This window comes from Panthera uncia, chromosome D1 (assembly GCF_023721935.1).
Source record: "Panthera uncia isolate 11264 chromosome D1, Puncia_PCG_1.0, whole genome shotgun sequence".
Lineage (NCBI taxonomy): Eukaryota > Metazoa > Chordata > Mammalia > Carnivora > Felidae > Panthera > Panthera uncia.
Window position 1 is genome coordinate 79,180,692 of NC_064808.1, and position 25,063 is coordinate 79,205,754.

A 25,063-nucleotide genomic window follows, 5' to 3' on the forward strand; every position below is an offset into this window, starting at 1 on the left:
AAAATCCATAACCTTGCATGCCCTAGAAGATGGTCTATATTCATTATTTGTTAAAATCCTCATTTTCCCTAAAAGAAACCAGTGGTGTGTGTGTGTGTGTGTGTGTGTGTGTGTGTGTGTGTGTCTTCTGAAATCCATACTTCAGTTTTTCTCTTCCTCAGTCATTTCAAAACACTTCATAATAATATATGAATGAATGGAATATTGTTTGAGATTGAGGGTAGTATATGAATAGGAAAATGACATACAGTTTGCCTGAATGCAAAGTCCAGCATTGTCCATCTTATTTTAGTTTGATTTTGGCATTTTCTGTCCTCTAACTTCTCTTCCAACTCTTTCTCCCATGTAGTCCCCCACCCTTGCTTCAGCTAATGTGCTTGTATCAAAAAATGTTTTTTGGCTTGTAACTGTATGCCTCAGATATGAGTCTAGCTAGGCCCTTGGAGACACAAAAATTAAAAATGAAAAGAAAGCTGGAGGCATAGTATTTCCTTAGAAATACTCATAATTTTTTTGGGAACACAGACTGTTCATAATTTCTAAGCATTTCCTTAGAAATACTCATAATTTCGTTGGGAACACAGACTGGCACAATGCGGCTTACAGAGTTCTGTGATCTGCTGTCACAGTGGTATAATCACAATCCTATGGCAGCTTGAACAAGGCCTTAAAACTTGCACTGTAAATATTAAGGAAGGCTCACCAAGGATATGACACTTGGGCTGTGGCTTAAAGGATAAGAGACATTTAGGAATGAATAAGCGAACCTGGGAAGGAAAACTGTGGAAGAGGTCACAATGTGAGCTAGGCTTTATAAATTGTGTTATATGGTGTAAGAGAAGACTTGCCACAGGAAGTGGCAGCAGAAAAGGTTATGAAGAGCTAGTGAGGGGCCTCTTCATTATCATGGGATACTGGGCTGAGGAAAGATCTTTTGTATTGAAGGTTGTGGAGAGATGATAAAAGGAACGATGGGAAGGAACATACTTTTCTTTTATAGACACCATTCTGCAGCTGTGTAGAAAATAAAACTTGGGTGAGTTGTGAAACTGGGTGCTGATAGGTGTGTAAGGTGACTGTTGTTCTAATCCTGCAGAGAAGTGATGGGTTGCATGCTGAGGCAGTGGGGAGATCATAGATTGGATGTGGAAGATGGAGAGGAGAGGTGGGAGACCAAGGTGATGAGGCAGCTGCCTGAATTTGGGGCCATTCATTGACAGACAAACTGAGAAATTAGAGAAGGCTGGGATATATCTTGAGGCTGTGTTTTTGAGGTTCTTCTGGGAATGGGACAAACATGGCTTACAGAATGTTTAGCACAAATATCTGGGCTCAAGTCAAGAGTTGTAAGCCATCGATCACTTCATGTGACATTTGAAGCACGAAAATACATTAGGTGGTCATCCATGGATAAAGTGTAGAGTTCTCTTATCTTGAAACGTAAGATAAAGGTAAGTTAGTTGAGTCTGTCTTTGCCCCCTTCACTCTGCACAAAAATTCTCAAAAGCTTATTAAGTCAGAAGGCCATTGAAGACAACTTAAAATATATCTGGGTGCTCTCAGAACAATATGCTTAGCAGGGGTGAGATGGAAGCTTCATTAGCTTTGTGTTTTTATGTTAATGTGCAAAGTTATTTTGTTGTTGTAACATGCAGCCCAGTTTTATTATATTCGTCAATTATTTGAAAAGGTGCATTTTCTCATCTAGTATTTTCAGATTAATTTTTAGATTAATTAAAAGGTCTTAACTGTAGTCATATTCTAGACTATGTTAGGAATTACTGAAAGCCCAAAGTTGGGAACAGGATGTGATTGTCAGCAGTCAAAGTGATGGGAGTTTCTTGTCAGGATTCTGTTTGAGAACCTGGGTAATGTTGAGATAAGAAGTAGGGTTTTACGAGCATTAACACTCTTTGTGTTTATGTAAACTGGGCATCATAGGAGCTAAATTTTCTTCTCTACTAACTACAATATCTCTTAATTTTTTAAGAGAAAGGAAAAGAAGAGAGAGGAGAGAGATTGTTTCTCCATACCTTTTTATAATGTCATATAGGATAACTAAGGTGTCCCTGACCATAGTGTTACTGCTTTGCTTATCTTATGTACACATCATCATGAATGCACCAGAGTCTGAATGTCTCAGGCTGTCTGCTGCTGTAAGGCAAGAAAGTTGTTTCCAAGTTTCCAGGCTTTATTTTATGGAGGAGAATCATAAACATTCTTTAGCTAGTTCTGTGAATTGAAAGTAATTCAAGCCATGGCCTGAGGGTAAGACCAAAAGAGGTTAGATGTTAATGATTTATTAAATGATTGTGTTTTCTGTTAGGGCATACTTTTCACAGATAAGGAAAAGTATGTATTTTTGAGTGTTTTTTTTTTTTTTGTCATGTGTTGTAAAGGGAATTTCTTTAGAATCGACATATCACTCTTACTGTACATGATATAAGACCTCACATAAAGGGCTGAAACAGGGTCTTTAGTTCATTGGGTAAGAGAAGTTTTTGACAGCTGTATAGTGTGGAAAAACTGGCCCATGGTTTATGATGAGCTCTGGTTTTGGGAAAGACCAGAGACAAGAGTTAGAGCATATGGAATTTATTTGGGAAGTAATTCTCAGCTATGACTAAGAGTCTGTGCTCAAATGCCTGGGAAAGTTTAAAAGAAAATGTTTGCAAAATAAATCATACCTCTGTTTGCTAAATTGTAGGACTTAGAAAACTTTTGGGTATTCTTGGACTTTTGTAATTATGTATTAAAGCTCTGAAGTTTTCTCTTTTAATTAATTTCTCTTGGTTTTATTTTAACAGTATGATTCAATTCGTTGGTTTATTCAATTAAGGAATTAATTTATTTCAAAGATTTTCTCTTCCCCCTAGTCCCTAGAGAGCCTCAAAATATTCACATTCAAGCAGTCACTACAGCGTTAGTTAATAGGAAAGATACACTGTATGTTTGTGTATTAGCTACTGGTGTTGTTTTTTCTTAATTGTCCAAGTTCCATTTGCAGTGTGTCCTGTATTTGTTTATATCAAGATAGTATGTGACATAAGCATCCTCAGTAAGTGTTGTACCAGGGAAAGTGTAGTAGGAAAAGGCAATACTACTGTTGTTTATTTCTGAAAGAATACCCTTATTTTCTCATTTTCCGAACTTTGGTAGAATTATGTGGGGGGAAATGTTCCTATTTTAAGTTAATAGTTGCAGTAACCTCTTCCTAATCTTCCTTCTGTCCATGCAGTTTCTCATGTCACCATTACACTGTTACAACTGTTTCGTAAGCCAAGAATAATTATTGTTACTCAACTCAGCTTGATTTTTCATCACACACTTAAGTATGACATCAGCACAACAGTGAAACTGAGAATGCAATAAAAAGTCCTACCATTTTTCAAAAAAAAAAAAAAAGATTTGTAATAGAGAAAATAATATATCTACATCTAAGGGTTTAGGAATTAGAAAATAGGCAAATAATCTCCTCACTACCTCTGCAGCTCATTTGTTTTCCTTGGTTTTTACTTTATGATAGTCATACTCACACATATGGCTTGTGGGGGCAAGACGGAGTTTGCCTGCAGTATATTCTTTACTATCTGAGAGTGGTATGATGAGGATTGTCAGAGTAGTTAGGAATATAGACTTGAGAGTCAGAATGCCTGGATTCACATTGTAGCTCTGCCACCAGCTATTTGTGTGTGACCTTGGGCAATTACTTAGTCCAGTCTCATTTTCCTTATCTGTACAATGGGAATGATAATAGTACCTTCTTCATAAACCTATTGTGAGGATTGAAGAATTCTCTTGTCCCATAGAAAGTGTTCATTAATTATTGTTTTTTATGTGTACTCTAGAATGCATTTCCTCACTTACCTGATAGGAGTGACCTGTTTACTTTTGTCTTCATGCTTTTAAACCTGTTATTTGACAACATACTCCCCTACCCTGAATGTTTTTCCTGGTTCCTAGCTAAGATCTAGTAGAGCCATGTTTTTCTTTTTCAAGATTTCACTTCAGCACAGTAGTGAAATCAACCGTAAGGAAGGAGGAGTAGGGAGAATTTGGAGTGATCTGCATCTCTTATTTTTGAGGAGTTACTGCTATTTCCCTTTTAGCCCACTGTGGGCATTTGCATGATAATGGTCTGCCCTCCAGAGTTTTGACTTGAACTATAACAGTGTGTACTTTTTCTCCCTGCATACCAATTTATAAGTAAACAAAAAAAACCATTGTAAATTAATAGTTGTTTTTTGTGACTGAATCTTTTTCTAAAGATGTCAATGAGCTTAATTTCCCATTGCTACCTCTATAGGTATTGATTGCTAGTTATGTTATATAGCATATATCACTACATATTATAGAAATGCTAATTATCAAAAATACTTAGTTTTTTGTAGGTAGGTTGCTATCCTCAGTAATACTATGAGTAACTATAGTAACTAACTGCAGGTTAGCTATCAGAAGTAACTTTATTCAATCAATTTAGCAGTGGTTATGTTGAGTTTCCACGGTGGCAAGGGATTTTACTAGACAGTGATTATTAAAAAAATCAATAAGACATTATCTCTCCCTTTAAAGGAATAGAAAGGTAATCGTATCTATATTTATATAACATATGTAGCATGAGTACTGTTACTCTTGTTAGTAAGAGATGTTGATCATCAACATTTGTGATCATTCCTACAGTGTCCAGGTTCACCCTCAGGATCCTTTTCAACCCAGCACCACAGAAACCAGCTATCACTCAAATAGACTTATGAAGCTGAAACTGTTTATCACCAGTGCTATCATACAAGTTCATTCAAGGTATTGCTGTGGAAGCCCAGAAATTAAAAAGTCTTGCTCTGTGTAAAAAAGTTCAAGTGTGAAGAAGTACAAATGAGTTTTGGGTGTTGGGAAAGACGTACTTAATTGGAAATGTTAAAAGCCCACAGGTACATGTTTAAAAGAGATGCTTTAAAAAGTAGATAAAAGGAGTCTTGTATAGTTACCACTCTTTCCGACTGTTTCTAGTTTAATACTGGTGTGTCCCAATACATGTTTAGTTTTAAGCATTGATGTTCTGGTAAAAAGTTAACTGCCGGCATTTAGGTGTTTGTGTGTACGCATGTGTATGTGCATGTAACCCTGATTTGTAATGCTTGCTGATTTCCATGGTGTAAATACTTCCACCTCAGCTGACTTCAATGCAAGGTCATTGAATGGATACAGACTGGGAGGAGATACATACAATATTTCCTTAGAGCCACTGTGAACCTGCTCACATATAACATAGAATATATGCTCACATGTAACATATGTAGCACGAGTACTGTTACTCTTGTTAGTAAGAGATCTCTCTTCCTACACTTTCTCTATCCCTCCCTTATAACATAGTAGTTATGTTGGTCTCTTTTTTGCTTATATGCATTTCTGTCCTGCCTAATTCTCTCCTTCCTTCTCTTCTCTTTTCTCTCTTCTTCCCTTCCATTCCCTCCCCATTATTACAAAATTGGAATAAGCAATTTAAGAAATTGTGTATATACTGGGATATTTTAAGTCTTTCTTAAGGTTTTAACAATCTGCCATTACGGAAATACTGAGCAATTGTGATTAAAATACATTAACATTCAGCTACTAAGATATAATTGCTGTAAAATAACTGTGACTCTGGGAATTTCCTTAATGAATTTCCATTTCTTTTATAAACTCACAAAGACTATTAGAAGTTTGCTTAAATTCGCAAATGAATTTAAAACAGATGAATGATTTTAATTTCTCTCTCCAAAGATATTTTCAGTGGTGAATACTGAGAAGGGTAGAGAAGTATTAGCAGAAGAAATAGTATTAAAAGCAGGGTGGGGAGGAGATAAACATTGGGTTACATAAATTATCAATTTGTTGACCCCCCTCCCCCCAACCCCCACACATAATGCCACTTTGATCCTTCTAAGCTAGGAGATGAAACCTGGGTGCGGGGCAGGGGGAGAGTTTTCTCGAGGCCATAATTGACTCAGCTGAAGTTATTTAGTATTTCTGTTATCTGAGGTGGGGCAAAGGGAGAAGGTAGATTTTCATCAGCATGAGGACATCAATACATGGGACAGCTAGCTGTGTTACAGGAAAATCTCTAGCCATCTCAAATGCATCATTGGATACTCATAGCAATACCACAGATGTGTACAAGTTCAGCAGATCCTGGGATTTCCTGAGAATGTCCAAAGGTGGAGGACTGGCTGAAGTAACCTAACCAGTAATTTTGCAGAATGCTTTTGCCCAGTCAAATGCAGGAGTGATTATTTAACCCACTGCAACAACTGGGGTTGCAGCATTTCTCAACTTCCTGTGTTCTCATAGATAGATTGAATTTCAACATCTGACTTATATGACCTGTGAGGTAATACAGCCATGTATTTCATAAAAGTGTTTTCCTAAATGCTTACTTTCTGGTCAAAATCAAGAAAAAAGTAATTGTTGTGATGACTGTATGTGTAGGATGCTTGGAGTATATAAGTGTCTTGTAAGACATCAATTTTACTTTGACCTTCACATATCTTTTTATAGCTAAAAAGCCGTTCGAACTTCTTTTTGCTAAAATTTTTTTAGCCTCCTTTATTTTAGAATTACAAATGTTCAAGGAGTAATCAGGATGACAATAAGTAGACACAGGTTTTGAGGAGGTGTTTTGTTTATATCTGCTGTTAAAAAAATGTTTCAACAACAACAAAATGTTTTCCACAATGCTTAAATGCTTTAAAATATTCTTAGTATAACCTCCCATTAGAGATTGGTGGCAAGCGGGAATAAAAGCAAAAGTAGTTTAAGAGCAACAAAAATCTATGAAAAATAGCTTCTTTTTCTTGTTCAAATAACTCACTATTCAGAGAATTTCATTTGATACGACTTAGAGTTATGATATTATTAGATCACAGTGGATTATGTGAAATTTTGCAGTTTACCCCTGTCTTTCACTTTCTCAGCTAGATTCTTTGGAAATGGTTAGTTGTTTCTTGGATGAATGCTTTTCTACTCCCTCATCTTATGAGGGTAGATGACTCTATTAAAAAACAGCAAATTTTAATTTGAGTTATTTGGGATAGTTGTAAGTTCTAGAAACAGAGAGGATTATTTACTGTTTGCCTTCATAGCTACTCTGTTCCATTTAAGAAGTCTTGACATTCAGTATATGCTGATGAGATTTCACTCTTATACCAGATCTCCAGTAGCAACTTCCTATTTCATTAAAAAAAATTATATATGCATTATAATTGGTTTACATGAAAGAATGAATTTAACAGGGAGCAGATACAACTTTAATAAAGTTATGATCATTATACATAAAATATAGAATTTAATCTTTGTAAACAAGCATATTATCCTTAAACATAAAGGGAAACAGACTTGGAGAGTTTGATTAAGTTGACCAGATTGCACACTTGTCAGGATATAAACCAAGAATTAAATACAAACTAGTGTACTCAGAGTATACTCTTTCCTGTCTTCTGAAATAAGGGAGAATTCATAAAGCATCATTCTCCAAAAACTGAAATTTGTTTCCCTACCATTTTCAATAAGAAAAGTATCATGTCTGATAAAAACAAAGAAAATATTAAAATAATACTAAATTTAAGTGAGTGTTGGATCTAAACCGATGAGGTCCAATGGTGTAGGGTTCATAATGGAACACTGGCTTAATAACTAGAATCAAAGCATTCAGTATTGAAGTTGCAAGTGACATTCAAGTTGAAATTAAATGTATTACAGTGGTATACAGCTAACCTTACACAGCATTTTTTTTTAGGTGAAGACATGGTTTTTCAGAGTAATTTGCTCACATTAAAGGATATAAAGCATAAAAAGCTTCTAGTTTTTGACTTCGTACTACTTATTTAATCAAGGTTTTGTTCATATATCTATCCTTCACACATTATGTGAGTTTTAGCCTTCGGGTCCTAGTTTAGAAAAGCTGTGGGTTTATTGACCAAGAGGACTGTCTCTTGTGTAGCTGTGAAGAGTTAACCTGACCATTATGGAGGAGTGAGCCTCAGGCTACCCCTAGACCACTTGCCAGAAGTTCATTCTGGGAAGCTGTTTTGGAAGGAGGAAAAGGACAGAGGTTGGAAGAAGCAGAGGGAGATGCTTGCCTGTAATCCCAAATTAGGACTGTGATCTAATTTTCCTAGTTGCAAATACTAATGGGAAAATAGTCCATTCTTATCTCAGAGACTACTTATAGGTATCTTCTGCATTAACTATGTTCAATCTACTCATTATGAAACACCTTCGTATCTTTTCACTGTGTGTGGATTGACTATATAGGTATCTTAACAGGAAATTATTTTTGCAATGAGCGATACCATTCAGGTTTTATTTTTGTAAATAATATCACTTGTTGTAGTCTTCTCAAGCAGTTGGGTTATCTAGCACCACAGAATATTATTAAATCTTCTCTTCAGAACTTTGAGTGTTTTAGTGCCTTAAAAGTTTGGGGTAGAAAATTGCAATCCTCTATCCTGGTATTATCCATTATCCTGGTTGCAGGATAATGGGACACTATAATCACCGATTAGTGATGGGCTGTGACTGGTACCAACACTAGATTTTAACCGAAACCTGGAAAATGGGGGATAAAGTAAAAGTGTAACAATTACCTTTCAGATTTGGTTTATTCCATTGCTGCTCATTTCATTGGACACACAGGTTGTAAGGTTCTCTTACAAAGTGCAAAGTGAGCATTAAAAATAGAAATTTTTAATAAAGATCGGATAGCACTTGAAAATACATATTCTATAGAAAATTATAATTTGTGTATACTTGGACACACGCACACAAACCCAAGTGTATTTGGAGTATTCATCGTCTAATCACATAAAAACATTTCTAGTCATTACTTGTGAGTGATTTATGAGCACTCCCTGGTGGCTGTTTATTAGAACTGCTTGAAACAGCAAAAGAAAAGTTGAGTGGAAACTTAATTGCCTGGCTTCATGTAACACACTGCACCCACAGTTAGTGTGTTTACCCAGTAAATGTTGTAAAGTACTATCCAATATCAGTTTGCTTCTCTGCTACAGAAAGTAAATGAAATAGCAGATAATTATTTTTGATTTTTAAAATGGACCTATATTTATAAAAATAAGTTGATTATACCCAAAGTTTAGAATTATAAATGGTTAAGAATTATAAGATAGTAAGTTGATTGTATCTTGTTTACTGAAATAAGACTTTATAAAGTTATATATCATCAATATCGAGGGAGAATATTAAAATTACTTTTGTATTTTTCCTAAAGCCTCTTAGTAAGGTCATGAAAAGTAACACATTCCACAGATATTATGGGATCTTGAATCTGTTGAACTCTGTGACTTGACCCCCCCCCCCAACCCAGAATTACCTTCTGGGAGAAGTTTCCTCAAGCATCTTACGTAAATATGGAGAGAAGGAGTTCCATGTGAGCAAAATTGCATTTCTCTACATTTTTTTTTAAACCTTATGAAAGTGAAGTCACCAAAGTTATACCCTGGTTCACATGTTTAATTGTAGTTTTCCACCATTTTGTATGTCATTTTCCTTTATTATGCAGTAGCAACAGTAATTCTTTTAAACCTGCCAAAATTTTAAACACCTTCTTTAATTTGCACTTGGATTACTTCAAAATTGAAAAATTTTGTCCTTGTGATTGACCAGTTTGTGGGAATGAAAGACGTGTTCCCTGGGGGGATGAAGATCAGAAGCAGCCAAATTGGGTTGTAAATCCACTTTGTGCCTTTGAGTGTTGTTGGCATTTCCATTTTGATATCTTGAGTTTAGATTCACATGTTGTGAACAGCGGCTCATTGCAGACAAAAGAGGCATGATATTTCAGATGTAAAATCACGCATATTTTATACTTTTTTATGGGGAAAAATAGGTTCCTGGTTATCTACTATAGATGAGTACTGTTCTGTTAAATTAATTGCAATTCAGTTTCTACCTTTGAGTAACTGCATTTTAAACCATAGGAAATTATAAGACTAAACACATAGTAGACATTATAAATTCTGTGAAGAAGGAAACATTTTTTAAAAGGCTGCCATATGTCAAATCTATGCTTGTTATTTTAAAAATGTGTATATTTCTCCTTTCATTTTTATAAAAACTTTAAGAGGTATGGGTATGAAGACACAGATTTAGCAGTTTTGATGCTGTGATTCAAATGGAGCTAGGTCTAACTTTAACATTCATGTGCTTAATACATTGCAGATGAGTTTTGGGTTTTGATTTAATTACTCATATAAAATAAATTTTAATCTTGATATTATGAAGAGTTTGGCATGGTACTTACCACATAGTAAGCACTGAACAAATCATATGTATTGTTATCTCTATCACTCTATTAGATGTTTCTCTCCCCTTCATATTTCAGTTCAGTACCTCTTTACTTTTCTTATTCCTCCAGTTTCACATTAATAGAATGAGAGTAGGAGAAATAAAGAGGAGAAAACTGAACAAATCCAAAAACAAAAGAAAAAATGAAATATGGGAGAAATAGAGTTAAGAAATAATTCTTGCCTCATAGGGTTTTAAACTATTAAATATGAATGTGGCTGCCAATGTCTTAGTATACAGATTTACCAATCACTTCCTTTTCTAATCCTTCCCTTCCTAATAAAAACACTTCATTCCTATTGCTTAACTCTGTTATTTTGAGATGGCATATTCTGCCAAAATATTTGAGTCCTCTCATGGCATGAAACATAATAGGTTCAGAGTGAAATTCATTATCTTTATACCTTGTCCACCAAACACTCTTTATCTCATTTACTCTAGTTCTTAATATGATGCCCAAGTTCCAGTGCTGAGGCAAAACATCTAAATGTCCCCTTTGATTCTTCTCCCTCTGGGTCCTTTTCTGTTTTCTGAGAACACTGCCTCTGCAGTTCCCTGTTAACGATGTGTCTGTACTGCAGGCCCCTGATCCTATCACCTTCTTTATTTCAAACTTGAGTTCCACTTCCAGCTATTCAGCTAGTAGATCTTGTCTTCATCTCTTCATTCTCTAACTATCCCACATATTAATGGCTTCCTAGAACAAGTTTTTACAACATTAGTTTTCTCTTTAGAAGCCAGCAGTGATTCCATGTTCAGGCTGCTCTTCCTAGATAATGAGTATCCTTTCCCTATTCCAACCAAGTTTCCTGCTAATAATACACACACACACACACACACACACACACACACACACACACACTTTTTTCCATGTAGATAATGTTTTTGTTAGTTGATACTAATGTTTTAATTCTATGAAGCATGCTATGTTCCAGAACTGTTTGACATGCTTCATATTCATTCTGTATTCCCATTTTTCAAAAGTTAACTGAGGACCTGTAACTAGGTCAATGCACTCACAATCAAGATTGACTCTTAATGAGTGATTAATAAATGGTTTATTTTTCTGCATTGCATTCTCCCTTTCCACACGTCATGCTTAGTTCTACCCCCTTGCCTTTATTCATGGTGTTCCCAGTTTCTAGAATATTTTTGTCTCTTTAGTGTATGCAGTTCACATTCACCATCCAAATACTAACTGACTCATTTAGTTCTCAAGGATCTTTACTATTGTCAAAATCATTATGTGTTTATAAGGAGTTCTGCATAGTTTATCATGTAACTATTCTAATCAGTTTTGTCTTTCAATTTTGCAAAGATTTTAGCAGTGTTTTAAGAGCATCAGGTATTCATTAAATGGATAAAATTTTCCTCTTTTCTCAAATTGACATTAACTTTCTGGAAGGTTTAGTCCATGTCTTAGTTTTTTCCCTTTCTCACATATCTCAGCAATGTGCTTGGCACTTACATAAGTACCTGGTGATTGGATATGGGAGAGTACAGGCCATCTGTCTTTTGGGAATTTCATGGGAAAACATCTTCTCATAATGTGAACCTAGATCGACTTCAACCAAAGGGAATACTATAGATTCAGACACAGAAGTGTATTAAGTAGGTAAATACAGAATGAGATTAATTATCTGTGTCAGTTTGGAGATATTAAACGTTGTAAATTTTGAGCACTGACTATATGTAAGGCATTGAGCTAAGTGTTTTGCATTCATTGTCTTAGTCCTCAGAACGAAGTTCAGTTGTGGGGTAGATGATGCAGCTCATGTTCAGAATGGTTACACAGCAGCTGTAAAAACAGATCCCAATTTAAGCCCAATTATAAATATGTGTGCTTGTACTGTATATGCATATCATCTTATTTAGCATCATTATTATTGGAGTTTTCAACACTGGAGAAATATCTCCCTGTTTAAGTTCACTAACTTTACATATATTAGAGCATGCTTGTTCCCAGCATAACCTAAACATTCAGTAAATGTTAGCCTTTATTGTTGCCATTTTTCCAAATAACACAGAAGTGTTCATGACACTGCCTTTCGCCTTATGCAAACAAGTTTAAAGCAGAATCAGCTATTTATTACCTCTGTAAAATCTGTGTATGTGTGTGTGTTTATGGATTTGGGGTTTCATGAGGGCAAGGAGGATTTAGAGAGTGAGAATTAAAAGTGAGGTACTTTGCTACTTTTTCCAGTCATCTCTCTGTAGCAGCACGCCTGCACAGTGTATCTGGAGGGATTCTTGTCTGAGCTCATAAATGGGAATTAAGTGATGGATGTCAGAGGTATCTACAGTTGGTTGTTGATGTCTTAGGATTTTGAGTATTGATTTACTTTATATGTCTTTATGCAAGGATTTTAGGTCTTTTCAAGATCCGTCATGTCATTTTTCTGCAAATTAGAGAATGATAATCATGGAGGGCACTAAAACTCTAGTTTTTATTTTTGTGTATACTATCCTTGTACATTTAGATATGGAATTTGAGAAATAAAACTCGACTGGAGAATAATAAGTTAAGTGAAAATAAGTGAAAGGAAAACACTTCCCTTGAAATTTTTAAATTGTGATATAATTTTATACTTATGGAAAAGTTACAAGAATAATATAAGGGACTCCTTTAAACTCTTTAACCTATTTTAAAATAGAGTTATATATTTTAAAAAAAGGTTTTCTCTTCCTCTTAGCATTGCTAATTATATAATAGATCATATTATCACAGTGGTAAATTATAATTTTGTTTGTTAATGTAAATTTCTTCTCAACTTTATTGAGATATAATTGATATATTGTGGAAGTTTAAAGTGTACAGGTTGACTTGATACATGTATGTATTGCAAAATGATTATCATCATGGCATTAGCTAACACTCCCATCCTGTCACATAATTACCATTTTTTGTGTTGACATTTTTTTTTCAATATATGAAATTTATTGTCAAATTGGTTTCCATACAACACCCAGTACTCATCCCAAAAGGTGCCCTCCTCAATACCCATCACCCACCCTCCCCTCCCTCCCACCCCCCATCAACTCAGTTTGTTCTCAGTTTTTAACAGTCTCCTATGCTTTGGCTCTCTCCCACTCTAACCTCTTTTTTTTTTTTTTCCCTTCCCCTCCCCCATGGGTTTCTGTTAAGTTTCTCAGGATCCACATAAGAGTGAAACCATATGGTATCTGTCTTTCTCTGTATGGCTTATTTCACTTAGCATCACACTCTCTAGTTCCATCCACGTTGCTACAAAAGGCCATATTTCATTCTTTCTCATTGCCACGTAGTATTCCATTGTGTATATAAACCACAATTTCTTTATCCATTCATCAGTTGATGGACATTTAGGCTCTTTCCATAATTTGGCTATTGTTGAGAGTGCTGCTATAAACATTGGGGTACAAGCGCCCCTATGCATCAGTACTCCTGTATCCCTTGGGTAAATTCCTAGCAGTGCTATTGCTGGGTCATAGGGTAGGTCTATTTTTAATTTTCTGAGGAACCTCCACACTGCTTTCCAGAGTGCCTGCACCAATTTGCATTCCCACCAACACTGCAAGAGGGTACCCGTTTCTCCACATCCTCGCCAGCATCTATAGTCTCCTGATTTGTTCATTTTGGCCACTCTGACTGGCATGAGGTGATATCTGAGTGTGGTTTTGATTTGTATTTCCCTGATGAGGAGCGACGTTGAGCATCTTTTCATGTGCCTTTTGGCCATCCAGATGTCTTCTTTAGAGAAGTGTCTATTCATGTTTTCTGCCCATTTCTTCACTGGGTTATTTGTTTTTCGGGTGTGGAGTTTGGTGAGCTCTTTATACATTTTGGATACTAGCCCTTTGTCTGATATGTCATTTGCAAATATCTTTTCCCATTCCGTTGGTTGCCTTTTAGTTTTGTTGGTTGTTTCCTTTGCTGTGCAGAAGCTTTTTATCTTCATAAGGTCCCAGTAATTCATTTTTGCTTTTAATTCCCTTGCCTTTGCGGATGTGTCGAGTAAGAGATTGCTACGGCTGAGGTCAGAGAGGTCTTTTCCTGCTTTCTCCTCTAGGGTTTTGATGGTTTCCTGTCTCACATTCAGGTCCTTTATCCATTTTGAGTTTATTTTTGTGAATGTTGTGAGAAAGTGGTCTAGTTTCAACCTTCTGCATGTTGCTGTCCAGTTCTCCCAGCACCATTTGTTAAAGAGACTGTCTTTTTTCCATTGGATGTTCTTTCCTGCTTTGTCAAAAATGAGTTGGCCATATGTTTGTGGGTCTAGTTCTGGGGTTTCTATTCTATTCCATTGGTCTATGTGTCTGTTTTTGTGCCAATACCATGCTGTCTTGATGATGACAGCTTTGTAGTAGAGGCTAAAGTCTGGGATTGTGATGCCTCCTGCTTTGGTCTTCTTCAAAATGACTTTGGCTATTCGGGGCCTTTTGTGGTTCCATATGAATTTTAGGATTGTTTGTTCTAGTTTCGAGAAGAATGCTGGTGCAATTTTGATTGTGATTGAATTGAATGTGTAGATTGCTTTGGGTAGTATTGACATTTTGACAATATTTATTCTTCCAATCCATGAGCAGGGAATGTCTTTCCATTTCTTTATATCTTCTTCAATTACCTTCATAAGCTTTCTATAGTTTTCAGCATACAGATCTTTTACATCTTTAGTTAGATTTATTCCTAGGTATTTTATGCTTCTTGGTGCAATTGTGAATGGGATCAGTTTCTTTATTTGTCTTTCTGTTGCTTCATTGTTAGTGTATAAGAATGCAACTGATTTCTGTACATTGATTTTGTATCCTGCAACTTTGCTGAATTCATGTATCAGTTCTAGCAGACTTTTGGTGGAGTCTATCGGATTTTCCATGTATAATATCATGTCATCTGCAAAAAGTGAAAGCTTGACTTCATCTTTGCCAATTTTGATGCCTTTGATTTCCTTTTGTTGTCTGATTGCTGATGCTAGAACTTCCAACACTATGTTAAACAACAGCGGTGAGAGTGGGCATCCCTGTCTTGTCCTGATCTCAGGGAAAAAGCTCTCAGTTTTTCCCCATTGAGGATGATGTTAGCTGTGGGCTTTTCATAAATGGCTTTTATGATCTTTAAGTATGTTCCTTCTATCCCGACTTTCTCAAGGGTTTTTATTAAGAAAGGGTGCTGGATTTTGTCAAAGGCCTTTTCTGCATCGATTGACAGGATCATATGGTTCTTCTCTTTTTTTTTATTAATGTGATGTATCACGTTGATTGATTTGCGAATATTGAACCAGCCCTGCATCCCAGGAATGAATCCCACTTGATCATGGTGAATAATGCTTTTTATATGCTGTTGAATTCGATTTGCTAGTATCTTATTGAGAATTTTTGCATCCATATTCATCAGAGATATTGGCCTGTAGTTCTCTTTTTTTACTGGGTCTCTGTCTGGTTTAGGAATCAAAGAAATATTGGCTTCATAGAATGAGTCTGGAAGTTTTCCTTCCTTTTCTATTTCTTGGAATAGCTTGAGAAGCATAGGTATTATCTCTGCTTTAAACATCTGGTAGAACTCCCCTGGGAAGCCATTTGGTCCTGGACTCTTATTTGTTGGGAGATTTTTGATAACCAATTCAATTTCTTCGCTGGTTATGAGTCTGTTCAAGGTTTCTATTTCCTCCTGATCGAGTTTTGGAAGAGTGTGGGTGTTTAGGAATTTGTCCATTTCTTCCAGGTTGTCCAATTTGTTGGCATATAATTTTTCATAGTATTCCCTGATAATTGTTTGTATCTCTGAGGGATTGGTTGTCATAATTCCATTTTCATTCATGATTTTATCTATTTGGGTCATCTCCCTTTTCTTTTTGAGAAGCCTGGCTAGAGGTTTGCAATTTTGTTTATTTTTTCAAAAAAACAACTCTTGGTTTTGTTGATCTGCTCCACAGTTTTTTTAGATTCTATATTTTTTATTTCTGCTCTGATCTTTATTATTTCTCTTCTTCTGCTGGGTTTAGGCTGCCTTTGCTGTTCTGCTTCTATTTCCTTTAGGTGTGCTGTTAGATTTTGTACTTGGGATTTTTCTTGTTTCTTGAGATAGGCCTGGATTGCAATGTATTTTCCTCTCAGGACTGCCTTTGCTGCGTCCCAAAGCGTTTGGATTGTTGTATTTTCATTTTCGTTTGTTTCCATATATTTTTTAATTTCTTCTCTAATTGCCTGGTTGACCCACTCATTCTTTAGTAAGGTGTTCTTTAACCTCCACGCTTTTGGAAGTTTTCCAGCCTTTTTCCTGTGGTTGATTTCAAGCTTCATAGCATTGTGGTCTGAAAGTATGCATGGTATAATTTCAATTCTTGTAAACTTATGAAGGGCTGTTTTGTGACCCAGTATATGATCTATCTTGGAGAATGTTCCATGTGCACTGGAGAAGAAAGTATATTCTGTTGGTTTGGGATGCAGAGTTCTAAATATATCTGTCAAGTCCATCTGATCCAATGTCTCATTCAGGGCCCTTGTTTCTTTATTGACCGTGTGTCTAGATGATCTATCCATTTCTGTAAGTGGAGTGTTAAAGTCCCCTGAAATTACCACATTCTTATCAATAAGGTTGCTTATATTTGTGAATAATTGTTTTATATATTTGGGGGCTTCGGTATTCGGCGCATAGACAATTATAAATGTTAGCTCTTCCTGATGGATAGACCCTGTGATTATTATATAATGCCCTTCTTCATCTCTTGTGACAGCCTTTAATTTAAAGTCTAGTTTGTCTGATATAAGTATGGCTACTCCAGCTTTCTTTTGGCTTCCAGTAGCATGATAAATAGTTCTCCATCCCCTCACTCTCAATCTAAAGGTGTCCTCAGATCTAAAATGAGTCTCTTGTAGACAGCAAATAGATGGGTCTTGTTTTTTTATCCATTCTGATACCCTATGTCTTTTGGTTGGCGTATTTAATCCATTTACATTCAGTGTTATTATAGAAAGATACGGGTTTAGAGTCATTGTGATGTCTGTATGTTTTATGCTTGTAGTGATGTCTCTGGTACTTTGTCTCACAGGATCCCCCTTAGGATCTCTTGTAGGGCTGGTTTAGTGGTGACAAATTCCTTCAGTTTTTGTTTGTTTGGGAAGACCTTTATCTCTCCTTCTATTCTGAATGACAGACTTGCTGGATAAAGGATTCTTGGCTGCATATTTTTTCTGTTTAGCACACTGAAGATATCGTGCCAATCCTTTCTGGCCTGCCAAGTTTCAAAAGAGAGATCAGTCCCGAGTCTTATAGGTCTCCCTTTATATGTGAGGGCACGTTTATCCCTTGCTGCTTTCAGAATTTTCTCTTTATCCTTGTATTTTGCCAGTTTCACTATGATATGTCGTGCAGAAGATCGATTCAAGTTACGTCTGAAGGGACTTCTCTGTGCCTCTTGGATTACAATGCCTTTTTCCTTCCCCAGTTCAGGGAAGTTCTCAGCTATTATTTCTTCAAGTACCCCTTCAGTACCTTTCCCTCTCTCTTCCTCCTCTGGGATACCAATTATGCATATATTATTTCTTTTTAGTGTATCACTTAGTTCTCTAATTTTCCCCTCATACTCCTGGATTTTTTTATCTCTCTTTCTCTCAGCTTCCTCTTTTTCCATAACTTTATCTTCTAGTTCACCTAGTCTCTCCTCTGCCTCTTCAATCCTAGCCGTCGTGGTTTCCATTATGTTTTGCATTTCGTTTAAAGCGTTTTTCAGCTCCTCGTGACTGTTCCTTAGTCCCTTGATCTCTGTAGCAAGAGATTCTCTGCTGTCCTGTATACTGTTTTCAAGCCCAGCGATTAATTTGATGACTATTATTCTAAATTCACTTTCTGTTATATTATTTAAATCCTTTTTGATCAGTTCATTGGCTGTGTTATTTCCTGGAGATTATTCTGAGGGGAATTCTTCCGTTTGGTCATTTTGGATAGTCCCTGGAGTGGTGCGGACCTGCAGGGCCCTTCCCCTGTGCTGTGGTGTATAACTGGAGTTGGTGGGCTGGGCCGCAGTCAGACCTGATGTCTGCCCCCAGCCCACCGCTGGGGCCACAGTCAGACTGATGTGTGCCTTCTCTTCCCCTCTCCTAGGGGCAGGATTCACTGTGGGGTGGTGTGGCCCGTCTGGGCTACTTGCACACTGCCAGGCTTGTGGTGCTAGGGATCTGGCGTCTTAGCTGGGGTGGGTAGGCAAGGTGCACGGGGGCAGGAGGGGCAGGCTTAGCTCGCTTCTCCTTAGGTGATCCACTTCAGGAGGGGCCCTGTGGCAGCGGGAGGGAGTCAGATCCGCTGCCGGAGGTTTGGCTCCACAGAAGCACAGAGTTGGGTGTTTGTGAGGAGCTAGCAAGTTCCCTGGCAGGAACTGGTTCCCTTTGGGATTTTGGCTGGGGGATGGGCGAGGGAGATGGCGCTGGTGAGCGCCTTTGTTCCCCGCCAAGCTGAGCTCTGCCGTCCGGGGGCTCAGCAACTCTCCCTCCCTTTGTCCCTCAGACTTCCCGCTTTCCGAGCAGAGCTGTTAACTTATGACCTCCCAGACGCTAAGTCGCGCTTGTTGTTGGAACACACTCCGTCCAGCCCCTCTGCTTTTGCCAGCCAGACTCGGGGGCTCTGCTTGGCCAGCAGGCTGCCCCTCCACCCAGGCTCCCTCCCGTCAGTCCGTGGATCGCGCACCGCCTCGCCGCCCTTCCTACCCTCTTCCGTGGGCCTCTCGTCTGCACTTGGCTCCGGAGAGTCCGTTCTGCTAGGTTTCTGGTGGTTTTCTGGGTTATTTAGGCAGGTGTAAGTGGAATCTAAGTGATCAGCAGGACGTGCGGTGAGCCCAGAGTCCTCCTACACCGCCGTCTTCCAACCCAGGTTGTGTTGAGAACATTTAAGATTGTGTTTAATTTTAATGGTTTATAAAGGTTTTTTCAGATGAAAATTTCCTCCCAGCATACTGTTTTTCTTAGAATTGTCTGGGTCTTGCATTCAGTCCCTGGCTCCCATACTGAAAACCTCTTCACAATATTCTCACAGATCCAAATTAAATATTTATCTGTTTTAAGGTGTAAGTAAATCCCAGTTTGGAGTTTGGGACTAAAATACTATTCATTGAAATGAAATCAGGTACAGTTTTAGCAGGGTTGGACATATGCAAACATTCAGACAAATCCCTAGTGTAAAGAATCTAATTAAATGGAAAAAAAATGAACCTTATTTTATTTTGTGGCTTAGAATAACATTCTAGTGCCAAATGGAAGCGCTTTATATGGTTTAATTTTTAAATGATGCTTGAACTGACTGCATTAAACTAGTGTAATTAAAGGTATTTGTAAATTTAATATCTGTGCTATTTCTTAGTTAAATCTTAGAATATGAAATTAAATATTCAGGCTAGGATCTAAACGTGTACTGTTTTCCATTTTTCACATTATTGTTAGGCTTGAGTAAAATGATTGGTGAAAATGACCTCATAAGGTAGAAAAATACTATACAACATGCAACATATTTTTACTTCATTTATAGAAGCAAACAGGAGAACAAAAGCTGTTCATTTAAATAAGTTGAATAAAGGAGCTGTTTTTTTTCAATATTTGCATGAAATTATACAGAATTTAATGTATTTGCATTTTTAATTTCAGATTCAAAATGCTAATGATGTATTAATTGCTCCACTTGAGAAATTTCGCAAAGAACAGATAGGTGCAGCAAAAGTAAGTGCTACATTTTATTCTTCAGATATCGTCCTGAGAATTAAAGATGACATAATTTCAGATGTTAACATTTTTGAAATTAGATGTTAACCTTTTAAAAAATTCTGTACATCATTTTAAATTTTTGCACAGAGCCTATTACAAAGACTGGAATTCTTTTAAGCATAAAAGATATTCTTGTACTTAATAGAGAAAGTCAGCATGTTATGGGTGAGTTCCTCCCATCCCAACAATTGTGGGAAATTAACTATTTTAAAGAGTGAAGTTAAAGTAAAATTGAGACACTTTTTCCTAACTATATAAAATAAAAATTAGGTATTGGGTGTATTGAAAACTTAGGTAAGTAATAATAAAATAACGTTTATTATTTTTTGTGTTTTTTTCATTATTAATAAAAATGTGTTTGTGAAAAAACTTTAGACATGATTCTCAAGCCTTTGTGTTATTGTTTAATTGATTACAGACCAATTAAGATTTCCCTGAGCCCAATAGCTTCTGAAATTCATTTGCTTCCTCTTTCTCAGACCTATACCTAAACTATCCTGCTCAACATTATATAAGGACATAAAATTTAGGGTTTCCAAAACAGAACTCATCATCTCCCATCCTTCTTCTATCTTTTCTCTATTTTGGTTTTCTATTTAGTCAAACACATACCCCTTCCTCATTCAAGCAGTATTGTCTCTTCTACTGCAGAATTATTTTTTCCTTCTTTCCTCCTTCCCATCTGTCTGAAATATTGAAATAGCTTATGGGTTGGTCTCCTTACTTTCATCCTAATCTGTACACATTTTTGCTGTCTTCATCCTTCTTCCAATGAAATCTTCAGTGGTTTTCCTTGAGAGATGGTTTAATTCTGATAATGAAAGCTTTCCACATTGTGCCCATTTGCAACATTTCAGTGTATCTCCTTCCTCCAGCACAATTGTCCATTCACCTGTCTTTGTATATACTCTTGACTATGTCCATGGCTTTGCACAAACTTCCCTCTTCCTGGAGTATTTTTTACCCTTCCCTGTTGAAGTCTTCTTACCTCTCCATGGCTTCATTCATATCCCAGCACCAGAAAGAAGCTTTCCTCATTCCCTCTCTCTCTCTCTGTCTCTCTCTCAAAAAACAAAAACAAAACAAAAAAAAAAAACAAAAAACAAAACACACACACACACAAAAAAAAAAAAACAGAGAGAGAGAGAGCGAGAGAGAGAGCACGCAACTGGGGGAGAGGGGCAGAGGCAGAGAGAGAGAGAATCTTAAACAGGCTGTACACTAATCACAAAGTCCAATGCAGCGCTTGATTCTATGACCCTGGGATGATGACCTAACCCAGAGTCAAGATTAGGATGCTTAACTCACTGACCCACACAGGGGTCCTGGTCTTTCTTCATATTATTTGTTCCCCTTCCAGAATTGATTATCTTTCTTATAGAATCAAGTAGTTTTTATGCTTATTTCCTGTAAGAAACTAACAAAGTCTGTTGAATTAGAGTTTTTTGTGTATTTTTCTACCAATTATAAACAATTATCAAGTCAGGGACTAAACCAGAACCATGTTTATGTTAATTAATTCAGGAAACATTTATCAGTATCCTAGTTGGCCCACTTGTGGCCAGCATGGTGTTTGATAAGATTAAGGGATACACTTGTAAACACAATAGTCTTGCTCTCTGCACTTGTGTCCCTTATTATCTTTTGTGGAAGGCAGACACCAAAGTAATTAACAAATGCACTGAGGATTGTGATGCAAAAGTTAAGAGCAGTTTGTTAGAGTATAATTAATAAAACTGACCATGTCCAGAGGACCAGGCAACACTTTCTGGAGGAAGTACTGGTTAAACAGAAAGCTAAATGATAAAGAAATAGCTAGAAATGGGCGTTCAGAGGTGAGAAAGGAATAACCCATATTCCCAAAGAGGGAGCAGAGTGGGTATGAGTAAAGGCCTTAAAGGAGGATAGAGCCTGGCATTTTAGGAGAAAAAGGTCCAGGCTGTTAGAAATATAGAGGACCATGGAGACAGATGGCATGCACACAGCTTTATTAATGGCCCATAGTATTTTGTTCCTTATTCTGAGGGTGTTGTTAAGCCAAATAAAAGTTGTAGCTAGATGAGTGATGTTATATTTGCATTTTATTTTATTTTATTTTATTTTATTTTATTTTATTTTATTTTAATTTTATTTTATTTATTTTTATCATTTTTATGTTATTTTTTTATTTTTTATATTTTCATTTTAAATATCCCTCTAGTTTCATGTCATGCAGGGATTGGAGGGGGCAGGACTTCCTATACCACCAATGCACACATGACTTCTTTGGGAAAGCCAATTTGGGACTATGGGATAATGACTTCAGATTCAGAAGGTGATAGTGGCTATGGAGACAAAGGGATGTATTTCAGAGGTAAAATGGGAAAGGTAGGAAATGGGTTACATACTGGGAAGTGAGGAACAGGACATTTCAGAGATTACTCTTAGGGTTCTGGGTTGCATAATTGGGTGACTTTTGGAGTGATTTACTGAGATAGACAGCATTAATGTTTGGATGGCAAAAATGAGTTTGGCTTTAGACGTAATGAATTTGAGGTTCCTCCAAGACATCCAGGTGGGGATGTTGAGCTTGCATGTATATATTCCTACCTGAATTCGAAATACACATTTGGGAACCATTGTCCTCTAGGTGGTGATTAAATTCATGGGTAAAGTTAGATTCCTTCTGGGAAAGAATAGATTGAGAAGAGGACTTCTATATAGTCTGAGAACTCAACATTTGATGTTTTGAGAGAGAAAAACAGGACAGATAAGGAAGTTGAGAAGGAAGGGCAGAAGAAGGAAGAAAATAAGAATATGGGGTGTGCTCAGAGCAAGGAAGTTTTTTTTTCCAAGAATAATAGTAGCTAATCTGTATTGACATCTATATTATAGGGGTTCTTACTGAGCTATTACATCTGAGACTTAATTAAATTCTCACAAGCAACCCATGAGGTGAGTACAGGTATTACACCTGCTTTTACAATGAGGAAAATGATGAAGTGATCACAACAGATCACAGAGCTAGGAGGTCCGACTATGTGTCTGAAATTAAGCCATTTTACCTTAGAGCCTCAATTTACAATGTTTCACTTCACTGATATTTTTATAAAATTAAAGAGCTTTGTGAAAAATTCTTTAGTACAGGATATTCCAAGTGTTTTGGCCCATCTAGAGTAGAGTTTACTTGTGTAAGGATTATTCTTATTTCAAGGTTTAGGTTAGGTATAGTTAAAAGAAAATGAATAATTATACCTATTTTATTTTATTTTTTATTTTATCTTCTTTTTTTTACTATTATTCTATTTTTAAACACCTCAGTTGCTGGACGTATCAGCTGAAAACACACACAGTATATTATGCCTTTTGCCTAGTCATTGGGAGGTGTTTTAAACTTGCTGTTAAATGAATTCAAATGAAATCTTGAACCTAAAGATTACTGCACTTGGCCTTTTGGTTGTGGTGATTCTGTGTACTTTATCTGCCTGATGCTTTTAGTACTAAATTGTAAGCTGCTAAGTAATCCTTGTTCAGTAAAGTGAATAAAAAAACAGGCATTTTCTTCTGAAATATATGTATAGGTCAGTTTTATTTTGGTATTGCAGAAACACCATGGTAGAAATAAAAATATTTGAAGGAGTTTATTTTTTTCTATTGCTTTACTCCCTGTTTTACTTATATATTTTCCTGGTAAATAGAGGTAATTCTACAGATGATACTCTGCTGCTTTTTACAGTGTGTACAATAGAGGTTTCCAGCAAGTGTTCAGGCTGATGAGCTGGAAGGCAAGAGTGTCAGTTAAGTGTAGACTCCTGCAGTGCAGTCAGTGACCTCCTCACCTTGGACCAAGTGGAAAATGCTGAGTCAAAGTAGCCCTCTCCTCACAACCAGATGATCCTATTTACTGACATGGACTAAGTCTACAGACCACAAACATTTCCTTTTGTAGTGTGTTCTGTGGACTTTGAGACACCTGATACCTTGCTGTGGAACGCAAGGTGCTGTGTGAGTTATAGTTGTGGGGAAAAAGCACCATTGAAAGCCATTAGAAAAGATTAATGATGGGGGTTCCCTCACTGAACTGAGGAGATGGTTCCTGTTTTTTGAATAGCTGAAATTATGTGTAAATAGTTGCAAAGTATATTTATTTAGAGGTTCTTAGTGTGCTGGTATATGCAGAATGGAATTGTTTGCAGGCCTGACATATTACGTGTGTCAGAGTATAGAATTGAATACTTGTGTGTGTTTTTTTAATTTGTATCCTGTTAAAACTGCTGATTTCAGTTCTAGAAATGAGTAGAAAATCCAGTAGGTATCCAGAATGATTAATGCAAACTAAAATTTTCACAATATAAATATATCCAGAGCAGCATACATTACAGCAAAATGAAATATAACTTGTTTTCACATTTTATATAAATTGACAACTATATTTGGTTACATTCAAAATCGTGCCCTTGCTCCTAGTGAGAATCATTTTTAAGTCATATCTATACTTGCCAAACCTGTTCCTACATAAACTGGTGACTCCAAAGAATAGGTAGAACTCTGTATCTGAGTTCCTACTCAAAGACAAATACATTAAGAGAAATAGTGTAAACATACCTACATATCAGCCTATTACATATTTTAGGAGATGGAACCAGCTTTCAGGAGACCCAGGACTCATTTTATACATATAAACAGACTGAGCAGCTAGTTATTGGCACAGTGAGGATTAGAACTCAATTCCTTAGATCGCTGGTCTATCAAGTCCTCTATTACTCCTCTTTAGAGTACTCTTTTGTGACATATTTTATTTTGCTTACCTTTAGCAAACAAATGGTTTAGTGTGCAATACATCTTAATTATAAAAATGTTTCAAGTATGCCCACTTCATTTAAAACTTGCCCACTTTGAATCAAGCCTAGTTATGTACTTAATTTTATTTTTAATTTTCCTCAGCATACAGTAGGCACTTAATACTGACTTATTTCATTAGAGATGAGATACCTGAGAAATACTGCCCATAAAAGACATT

General features: G+C 36.6%; 1 protein-coding gene across 3 annotated transcripts in view; it reads left to right on the top strand.

Annotated features, from left to right (window-relative positions):
- Positions 1-25,063, top strand: part of ARHGAP42 (Rho GTPase activating protein 42) — a 313,165-nt gene that overhangs the window by 138,438 nt on the left and 149,664 nt on the right. For 2 of the 3 annotated variants that reach the window (XM_049620615.1, XM_049620596.1), the window contains exon 4: positions 19,948-20,019. The exons of the other annotated variant lie outside the window; for it this stretch is intronic. In XM_049620615.1, coding sequence (XP_049476572.1) covers positions 19,948-20,019 — 72 coding nt within the window. The remainder of the gene's footprint in view (positions 1-19,947; positions 20,020-25,063) is intronic. 3 annotated transcript variants of the gene reach the window in all.